General features: G+C 38.3%; 1 protein-coding gene across 1 annotated transcript; it reads right to left on the bottom strand.

The window, feature by feature from the left end:
• Window positions 1-1,325: 1,325 nt before the first annotated feature.
• Window positions 1,326-10,092, bottom strand: LOC149185187 (uncharacterized). Its single transcript, XM_089419057.1, has 4 exons — window positions 9,562-10,092; window positions 8,765-8,984; window positions 8,271-8,515; window positions 1,326-1,811 (listed from the first exon to the last, which is right to left on the bottom strand). Exons 1-4 carry the CDS (start codon window positions 9,796-9,798, stop codon window positions 1,500-1,502), a joined length of 1,014 nt encoding a protein of 337 aa, XP_089275183.1. The 5' UTR covers window positions 9,799-10,092; the 3' UTR covers window positions 1,326-1,499.
• Window positions 10,093-10,475: the final 383 nt, after the last annotated feature.

Genomic DNA, 10,475 nt, shown 5'->3' with positions numbered 1-10,475 from the left:
AAAAAGTACTCATTTTTGAAATTTTGAATTATATTCCTTAACATGTATAATTAGACAAGATACTAACAACAAAATTGACTTTTAATGTTTTAAAAAAATACTAAATAGATAAATACTAAATAGATAAATCTCACCCATTGGTATTTCTCATAGAGTAAAAATTACAAATTTTTGAATTAAAAGAATTGTATTCTTTAACACGTACAATTAAACAAGAGACTAACAACAAAGTTGAATTTTAATGTTTTTAAAAAATAGTATTGGAAGATGTTTCAAGGGATTCAAAATAATTATAAATTTTATAAAAAAAAATAAAAAACTGAAAACTTATTGTATAATCTAATTTAAAATATTTTGACATTTATTACTTTTTAATATATTTATAAAAAAAAAATCATTAAAACAATAAATTTCTAAAAAACTGATGTTTTGATAAGACTGAAATAAATAAAGAAATAGCCCTAAAAAGAACCAGTGAAGGTATACCTGATTAATATATAGGAAAATGAAATAAACACACTATAATAAAATGATAAAATTATTAATATATAGGAAAATGAAATAAACACACTATAATTAATAAAATGATAAAATTATATTATTAATTGTTACATTATTACAATATTTAAAGTTTATAATTTCAAAGTAATATAATATTAAAATTCAGAGTTTTTCTAAGAAAAATATAGTATGAGATTTTAATTTTCTGTAACTTGATACTGATGTGAAAATATAAAGAATCGATATTAAAACATAATATGGATATTAGGATTTATTTTTTGTTGGTGTAGATTTCTCGTAAAGAAGCATATTCTATGCTTCTCTCGTTAGTACTTTAAATAAAGATTTGTTGGAAAAAAAAATGGATTTTTTTCGAAAAAAGAAACATTCAATAACCTGAAGTGTAAACAAGACGCATTATATTTGTATTTTGAATAAAAATTTATTAGTTAGGAAGGGAAAAAAAAATGTGTGATGAGTTTGACTGAGTTAAACTTATTATATGTTTGTAATGTAATATTAGGATAGATTTATTTTAAATACAGATTTAATATGTCTCCATAAACATTTAATTTTTTATGTGTAATTTTTTTTATGAATTAATATTATTTTAAATGTTTTATATACTTATTATTATTTATTTTTATTTGAAAAATATATATATTTTAATTTACGTAATAAAATTTCAACTTTAATTACAAACCAACAAAATTACACATCATACTAGCTTAAAAATAAAAGGCTCAACTTAAAAGGCTCAAATTGTGTAAAATTAAATGAATCAATGCCCGTGAAAATAAAAGGCTCAACTTAAAAGTCTCAAATTGTGTAAAATTAAATGAATCAATGCCCGTGAAAAAGTGGTGTATTGCCTTATAAGATACAAGATACAATCCGAAAGAGGAAAACAATGCTGCAAGATCATTACGATTCACGAATCGTGTTTATTATGCAAAAGATTCCTTTATAAGTCACTTCAAAACTACTCAAGCATGGTGTCAGGTTTCGTTGTCACCCGCCTCTGCGAACGCCGTGCTCAACACTGGTCTCTCTTGCTCCCCTCCCGTTGATAAACGATCACAAGACGCAACTCGCTTATCACCCTTCCTGCTACATTTTGACTTCGCCTTCACATATCCCTCAGTGGTACTGTTATCTTTATTCATCTGCCGCACAACGGTAGCATCCCACCCTCTATCCCTAATCGCAATCCCTGAGAAAGGAAACTGAAGCAAAGTGCCACTGCAACCTGGGTTGGTAGTCCTCTTGTAAGAACCCAACCATTTGGCCTGCATGTAACGATACTTCCTGTTAAAAGTGTAATTTCAACGCAGCCAAAAACCACCAAACAAAACCATCTACCTTGTTCGCACCGCCTTTTGGCAAAGGCTGTTTTTCCTTGGAGCCCTCCGAACACATTCAGCATGAGACACGCGTCCAGTGTACGAACCCCCCAAAACCATTTTCCCCGGACAGTAAAGTTCGTTTGTTTTACCCGAGGTTGGTGTGCGAACCTCGTTGGATCAGCCAAGTGATCTGGGCATGAAATCTTCACCGTCGATCTCCGGAAAGTGCACAGGCCCACGTCAAATCAATTTTTACGTGGAGTAAAAGGTCTATGGTTTGACCGCCGTGTAAGAAAAGTCATGGCTTTTAATGCTGTTCGTAATTGTTTGGTGGAGGCCTGTTTTAAATGGTTATGGGCATACGTCCCATTTGTATTTTTTTATATATGCATTTACGTAAGTTTAGGTGTAGGCCATTTAATATGGTTATGGGCCACGTTAGTTTTTTTTATTATGTTTTTTATACATGGCTATGTGTGTTGATTTTTTTTGGTATGTATTGCGCACGGGAGTAAAGAGAAAACTGGTTTTTTACGGCAGTAAGAAGAACCAGAGGGTGTATGCACAGCAGTGCACAAATATGTTGTAATGTTTTTGTGTGGGCATTGAAAAACAGAGGTGAAGGAAAACCATGTGTGGTTTTGCAAGTGCATAAAGAAAATGGTGGAGCGTAAGTTGTTTTACACACCAGTGAATGTAAATTTTGTTTTACAGCAGTAAGCTCATGTAAACTTTTGTTACAGCAGTAAGTTGTTTTTCACAGCAGTGAATATGAAAATGATTTTACAGTGGTAAATCTCTCTCAGAAAAAGAGGATGTATTAGTTTTTTTTTGTTTTAATGAATAGAAATATTTTATGGTGGTGAAATCCTCTGTTACTCAGTGAAATTTTTTTAAGCTGTCTGTGTATAAAAAATCCTGTGGAGGTAAAACAGAGCATTGCCTCTGTGTTTAGTTTGAATCTTGGTTTTGGTATTTTCCCCATCAAAAATCACCAACAGTGGTATCAGAGCAGGCCCAGGCTCTTTAAAAAGTTAAAGAAGCTGAAGGGAGAAGGTTGTTGCTGCAGCAAAACCTCTCAGGCAGACAGAAGACTCAGACAGCGAAGGATTCAGGTATTCCCCAAAAGCATTTCTCTTGTTATTGCTGAAGACAGTCATTTTTTTTAAAAAAAAATCACAGTCAAGGATTTAAAACCATAGTTCAAGATGCAAGGAATGGCAAGCACAAGCATGGGTATGTTCAACACCCAGCTCCCACACTTTAATGGGAAGAACTATGACTACTGGTCTATAACCATGAGAGCTTTGTTCATCGCTCAGGATATATGGGAACTAGTAGAATATGGGTTTGAGGAACCAGCAGATGAAAATGAGTTCAATGCACTAACTCAGGGAGAGAAGGATCAACTGAAACTCAATAGGAAGAAGGATGCAAAGGCCATTGTCTTGTTGTATCAAGCAGTGGACCAGAGTATATTCCCAAGGATAGCAGCAGCTACAACATCACACAATGCATGGCAAACCCTCAAGACAGCCTATCAAGGCATGGAGAGAGTGAAGACAGCAAAATTGCAAATGCTGAGAAAGGATTTTGAAAACTTGAACATGAAGGAGTCAGACAACATTGAATCATTCCTCACTCATGTGATTGGTGTAATCACACAAATGAGAACTCATGGAGAAACAATTGAAGATAGAAGAATAGTGGAGAAAATATTGAGGGTCTTACCCTCAAGGTTTGATGCCATAGTCACCACCATTGAAGAGACAAAGGATCTCTCAAAATATTCAGTTGATGAGCTACATGCATCACTGATGACTCATGAGCAGAGGTTGAGTAGGAATGAAAACTCATCTCTTGAGCAAGCCTTCAAGACCCAGATGTCCTTTGGAAGAGGAAGAGGTCAAGGAAAAGGAAGCAAAAGAGGAAGAGGCAGAAGCCAGAATAGAGGAGGAAGGAACAGCTCATCAAATGCACAAGGAAGAGGCAGCAATACAAATCAGAACCAAGGTCAAGGCAGCAGCCAACAAAGAGATCAGTATCAGGCTCAAGGACAAAGGTATGATAAATCTAATGTTCAATGCTATTATTGCAAAAAGTATGGACATTATGCTAGTGATTGTAGAAAGAAACAGCATGATATGAACAACAGACAAAATGCAAATGTTACAAGAGAAAACAGCAGTCAAAATAATGTCCTGTTAGCTTGTAACATGGCTGAAACACATAGTGAGGACATATGGTTTTTAGACTCAGGTTGCAGCAACCATATGACAGGGAATGTAGCCCTCTTTTCAGCCTTAAATCAGAATTTGAAATCAGAGGTCACACTAGGAACTGATAGTAAAGTGTCTGTTATGGGAAAAGGGGAGGTAAAAATATTTACAAAACAAGGAGAAAGGAAAACCATAGCAGATGTATACTATGTCCCCGGAATGAGATGTAACCTATTGAGTGTTGGACAGCTTATCCAAAAGGGTTACAATGTTTACTTTGTAAATGATGTGTGCACCATCATGGACATACCACCCAGCAAAAGATGCATTGCTGAAGTGAAGATGACAAGGAACAGGATGTTCCCTCTCCGGATCAGGGCAGACATGAAAAACAAAGGTGAAATTGCAGCAGTCACCCAAGAGGCTTTCCAAAGCGTGCCAAAGGATGAGAACTGGTTATGGCACTTGAGATTCGGGCATCTAAATTTTGGAGGCCTAAACTTATTGAGCAGAAAAGGAATGGTAAAGGGATTACCATTGATAGAGAAGCCGGATAGCCTTTGTGAAGGCTGTATATTGGGCAAACAACATAGAGAGAGTTTTCCATCAGGGAAAAGCATAAGGGCAAAGGCACCCTTAGAGATTATCCACTCAGATTTGTGTGGACCAATGCAAGCTCCATCATTAGCTGGCAGCCTATATTTCTTGACATTCATTGATGATTTTACAAGAAAGACTTGGATATATTTCCTCAAGAACAAAAGTGAAGTCTTTGAGAAATTCCAAAACTTCAAAGCACTTGTGGAGAACCAAAGCGGGCTGCACATAAAAGTATTGAGAACTGATAGAGGAGGTGAGTATATCTCAAATGAATTCCTAAAGTTTTGTAGAGAAAATGGAATACACAAACAGTTCACAACTCGGTACACCCCACAGCAAAATGGAGTTGCTGAAAGGAAGAACAGAACCATCATGGAGATGGCAAGGAGCATGTTGAAGGCAAAGCATTTGCCAAATGAGTATTGGGCTGAAGCTGTACATTGTGCAGTTTATATTTTGAACAGGTGTCCTACAAAGGCAGTCATGAACAAAGTGCCAGAAGAGGCATGGAGTGGGAGAAAGCAAGGAGTCACCCACATGAGAGTTTTTGGGTGTGTGGCCTATGCACACATTCCGGATCAGCTAAGGAGGAAGTTGGACAGCAAAGGCGAGAAGTGTATCTTTATTGGATATAGTGATGAATCCAAAGCCTACAGGCTGTACATTCCATCTACCAAGAAGTTCTTTGTCAGCAGGGATGTTCAATTCATTGAAGAGGAAGCTTGGGATGGAAGCATAGAGAAAACAGTGAATGTTAAAAACTGTTTGTCTCATGATGAGGATGAAGAAGAGGTGGCTGAAATGAATCCCCAAACAGCAGCACCAACACAAGAACAACAAGGTACACCATTGAGGATCAATGAGAGTGCTTCTCCAAGCACACCACAAGGAGGAAACTCAAGTGCATCTTCAAGCACTTACACACCAAGTGAACGAGGTAAGAAGTTTAGAAATCTAAGTGAAATTTATGAAGAAGGAATGAATTCCTTATTTGCCTTGTTTTGTCATGTTGATGATCCTATCCATTTTGAAGAAGCTATTAAAGATAGGAAATGGATAGAAGCTATGGATGAGGAAATCAATGCCATAGAAAGAAACAAAACATGGGATTTGGTTGAATTACCAAAAGGCAAAGAAGTCATTGGTGTGAAATGGGTCTACAAGACCAAGAGCAATGCTGAAGGCAAGATTGAAAGGCATAAAGCAAGGCTTGTTGTCAAAGGCTACAAGCAGCAGTATGGGAGAGATTATGAGGAGACTTTTGCCCCGGTTGCAAGAATGGAAACCGTGAGAGCAGTGCTGTCCATAGCAGCACAAAACAAATGGAAAGTCTACCAAATGGATGTGAAATCAGCATTCCTAAATGGAGTGTTAAAGGAAGAGGTTTATGTGGAACAGCCTCTCGGATATGAGAAGAAAGGAGAAGAGCACAAAGTGTGCAAATTGAAGAAAGCTCTTTATGGGCTGAAGCAAGCGCCAAGAGCATGGTACAGCAGGATAGATTCATATCTATTGGAGAATGAATTTGACAAATGTGAAGGAGAACCCACAGTCTACATCAAGGAAAAGGATGGTAAAATTTTAATTGTTGTCTTGTATGTAGATGATGTTATTTTCACTGGAAATGATACTTATCTTATTGAGAATTTTAAATCAGTCATGAAGAATGAATTTGAAATGACTGACATGGGTTTGTTGAGATACTTCTTAGGCATAGAAGTAGATCAAAATGAAAAAGGAATTTTTATATCTCAAGCAAGATATGTAAATCAAGTTTTGGGCAGATTTAAGATGGAAGAATGCAAGGCAGCAATCACTCCCACAGTGATGGGATTAAAGCTCAGCAGAGAGGACAGCAGCAAGGATTTTGATCCTAGTCTGTACAAAAGCATTGTGGGCAGCCTTATGTATTTAACAACAACTAGGCCTGATATTATGTATGCTGTTAGTTTGATTTCCAGGTTCATGGAGAGGCCAAAGGAGGCACATTGGCAGACAGCAAAGAGAATTTTGAGGTATGTCAAAGGTACCAAAATGTTTGGAATTCTATATCATGCCTCAGAACATTCAGATTTGGTTGGGTACACAGATAGCGATTGGGCTGGAAGTGTAGATGATCGGAAGAGCACTTCCGGTTATGTTTTTAATATGGGTTCAGGAGCCATCTCATGGGCTTCTAAGAAGCAGTCCATTGTAGCATTATCTACAGCAGAGGCAGAATATGTGGCAGCGACAGCAGCAGCATGTCAGGCAGTATGGATGAGAAGAATGTTGAGAAGCTTAGGCCAGGAGCAGGCAAAAGCGACAATGGTCTTTTGTGACAATAGCTCAGCTATTGCCTTGTCAAAGAATTCAGTGTTTCATAAGAGAACGAAACACATCGACACAAGGTTTCACTACATCAGAGAGTTAGTGAACAATGGAGAAATTGTCTTAGAACATTGCAGGACTCAGGAACAGGTAGCAGACATTTTGACAAAGCCACTGGACCAGAAAAGCTTTGAATTTTTGAGGAAGTGTCTGGGTATGACAGAATGCCCAGCTGTTGAAATTAAAGGGGAGTGTTAAAAGTGTAATTTCAACGCAGCCGAAAACCACCAAACAAAACCATCTACCTTGTTCGCACCGCCTTTTGGCAAAGGCTGTTTTTCCTTGGAGCCCTCCGAACACATTCAGCATGAGACACGCGTCCAGTGTACGAACCCCCCAAAACCATTTTCCCCGGACAGTAAAGTTCGTTTGTTTTACCCGAGGTTGGTGTGCGAACCTCGTTGGATCAGCCAAGTGATCTGGGCATGAAATCTTCACCGTCGATCTCCGGAAAGTGCACAGGCCCACGTCAAATCAATTTTTACGTGGAGTAAAAGGTCTATGGTTTGACCGCCGTGTAAGAAAAGTCATGGCTTTTAATGCTGTTCGTAATTGTTTGGTGGAGGCCTGTTTTAAATGGTTATGGGCATACGTCCCATTTGTATTTTTTTATATATGCATTTACGTAAGTTTAGGTGTAGGCCATTTAATATGGTTATGGGCCACGTTAGTTTTTTTTATTATGTTTTTTATACATGGCTATGTGTGTTGATTTTTTTTGGTATGTATTGCGCACGGGAGTAAAGAGAAAACTGGTTTTTTACGGCAGTAAGAAGAACCAGAGGGTGTATGCACAGCAGTGCACAAATATGTTGTAATGTTTTTGTGTGGGCATTGAAAAACAGAGGTGAAGGAAAACCATGTGTGGTTTTGCAAGTGCATAAAGAAAATGGTGGAGCGTAAGTTGTTTTACACACCAGTGAATGTAAATTTTGTTTTACAGCAGTAAGCTCATGTAAACTTTTGTTACAGCAGTAAGTTGTTTTTCACAGCAGTGAATATGAAAATGATTTTACAGTGGTAAATCTCTCTCAGAAAAAGAGGATGTATTAGTTTTTTTTGTTTTAATGAATAGAAATATTTTATGGTGGTGAAATCCTCTGTTACTCAGTGAAATTTTTTTAAGCTGTCTGTGTATAAAAAATCCTGTGGAGGTAAAACAGAGCATTGCCTCTGTGTTTAGTTTGAATCTTGGTTTTGGTATTTTCCCCATCAAAAATCACCAACACTTCCTCCACGGTGGAATGCACATTCCTCGCTCTCTCAGCGATCTTCTGGCTGCGTTGCACATGATCTTCACGATCCCACATAACTTGTCTGCTTTTCCCACGAACAGATTCGGAATCTTCTGCAGTAGGGCATTGTATTCGTCAGTAGCTCGGGCGATTTCGAATTGTGCCCTGAAATCGATGTCCACGAACAAACGCCCGTTTTTCAACTTCGATTCCTCGGTAATCACATCAATGAACTCGTAATCGCCTGTACACCCAAGCCCACACCAAGTCTCTCCCACATGAAACCAAAACATAAGAATGACAGCAATTATTAAATCTAAATGCGTTGTGTTTATAGTGATAGTACGGACAAGACCCAAAAAGAGGATCAACCCTCTCTCGACACAATCACGGTTTTATGAGGAAACCCTAGGTTAAAGGTTAACTAAAAAAGATTAATAGTTAGACCGTAGAGGTGCTAGGTATTGCTATTTGGAAAAGACACAATACTGACCTGAAGGATGCCCAATCGTTTGATCCCACCGTGACTCGCAGACGGCCGCGTTGTATCCTTCTGACCGGAGACTCTCCATTACGAATCGGCGAGAACGACTCTTCTGCTCCGCATTCTCTACAACATTAAAGCCCGCTTTTCTCTCAGCTGTGGCTATAGCTTTCTCTGCATCTCGCAAGACACGCATCTCAAAAGCAGAGCTGCTGCTACAGGAAACGCACTGTACACTCACCGAAATCTAGTTAGGGGTTTTAATGAAATTTATAACTTACCTCCGCCGCTGGCCAGTAAACCCTAAAATTGGCGTATTAATAGAAAGACAATCGTTGTGGCTAGTGCAGTATCTAGAACCAGCTATGAAACATTCAATTTGAAAGCTAGAAAATGAAATAGCACGCTGGGGAAAGATCCTTCAAAGTGTTCAACATTAGAGGGTTAGAAATAATTTGTCATAAGGGTTCAACAGTACAGAGTGAGAAATAATTGGTAATAAGGGTTTTTTCCCTCTGTAAGATGTTGATAACTATAATGTTCGAGGGATCTTCTCCATGATAGGTCTGTTATGGGATAGCCAAACGAAAGTCTAAAACCAATGATTTCCCCTGGAGCTGACAACATATATAGGGTTTATGTAAAACTAAAATGTGGCGAGTACAAATAGCCCAATTCTCCAGAGAGCTACGAACTCTTTATATGGGCAGCCTTATGGTCAACGAATTATTCCACATTAAAGAGGGATTATGAGAAAAGGAGGAGGCCAGAAAATGTGAAAACGCAAATGAGTATGGCTGATATACCTCCAGAATCTCGCAGAGCTGTTCTCTGAAAATCGCCATGAAATCTCGAGGATTTGAGGCCTTGGCATCGTCTTCGCTGTCTTCTGTGAAATTGGAAGGGGAACATTCTTCGTGTGATCCATGCCGGTTGACAATCCCATGTCCGTAAACAATGTCGATCGCACGGTCACTACCGCTGGTGCTACTGCTGCAGTGAGCGGCCATGATCACTAATAAAGCTTGGCCTGATAGCTTCATTAAGAGGGTCCGTGGCACACTTGGCTTTGATGGGTTCTAAATGTGAGTGTAGTGAGGAAATACCGACGTTGGGTTTGTGGCATCTCTCAGGATTGCTTGATCTTTGCAGCAGTGTCCAGAGTTTTCAGGTGCGGCTGCTCGCTTGCGATGGAGGTCCATGCCGCAGGCTTGAACTTTGAAGGCGAGACCGTTCGCTGAATCTCCGCCGCGCAAAAGTCTGAGGATGACTATAAAGTACTATCAGGTGCGTCGGCAGGCAGTTGCCAAAGGGCACATTCTTCGGAACCTTGGCTCTTCGCGTAGCGAGGGGTCAAAGCAAGCTAATGCAATAAGTAAAAGCGTTGGGTAAATAAGTTAAATACTGTAATTCTCAGTTATTATGCACACTAACCACATTATGAAAGCGGTGTAGAATTTGGTTTAGTGAAAGAGTTTAATCTTCAAAGGTTCCAACTAAAACCAATAGGCAGGAGTCTATATATAGTTTATTTAAAAGATTATTTTTCAAATAAAATGTAATAATAAAATTGGGTAGTTCTTTTTACCTTTTCACTTTCCTCCGTGTTTATCTTAAATATTGCAAATTTCAACTCTTTACCACAAATTTTTCCATGAACTAATTCTGCACTATTGCCTTAAATGTTGCAAATTTCAACTCTTTACCACAAATTTTTCCA

The sequence above is a fragment of the Pinus tabuliformis genome, chromosome 3_2, assembly GCF_031772625.1.
Source record: "Pinus tabuliformis cultivar Carrire ecotype Pingquan chromosome 3_2, CPIR1, whole genome shotgun sequence".
In the NCBI taxonomy this organism is placed as follows: Eukaryota; Viridiplantae; Streptophyta; class Pinopsida; order Pinales; family Pinaceae; genus Pinus; species Pinus tabuliformis.
This window is presented reverse-complemented; position numbering and strand designations above follow the sequence as displayed.

What these genes read in the sequence shown, in the direction of transcription:
- LOC149185187 (XM_089419057.1), bottom strand. Translation starts at nt 9,798, where the DNA reads ATGAAGCTATCAGGCCAAGCTTTATTAGTGATCATGGCCGCTCACTGC. An exon ending in AGCTCTGCGAGATTCTGGAG is followed by an intron (nt 8,985 to 9,561) that starts GTATATCAGCCA and finishes GTGAGTGTACAG; the next exon opens with TGCGTTTCCTGTAGCAGCAG. An exon ending in AACGATTGGGCATCCTTCAG is followed by an intron (nt 8,516 to 8,764) that starts GTCAGTATTGTG and finishes TTGGGTGTACAG; the next exon opens with GCGATTACGAGTTCATTGAT.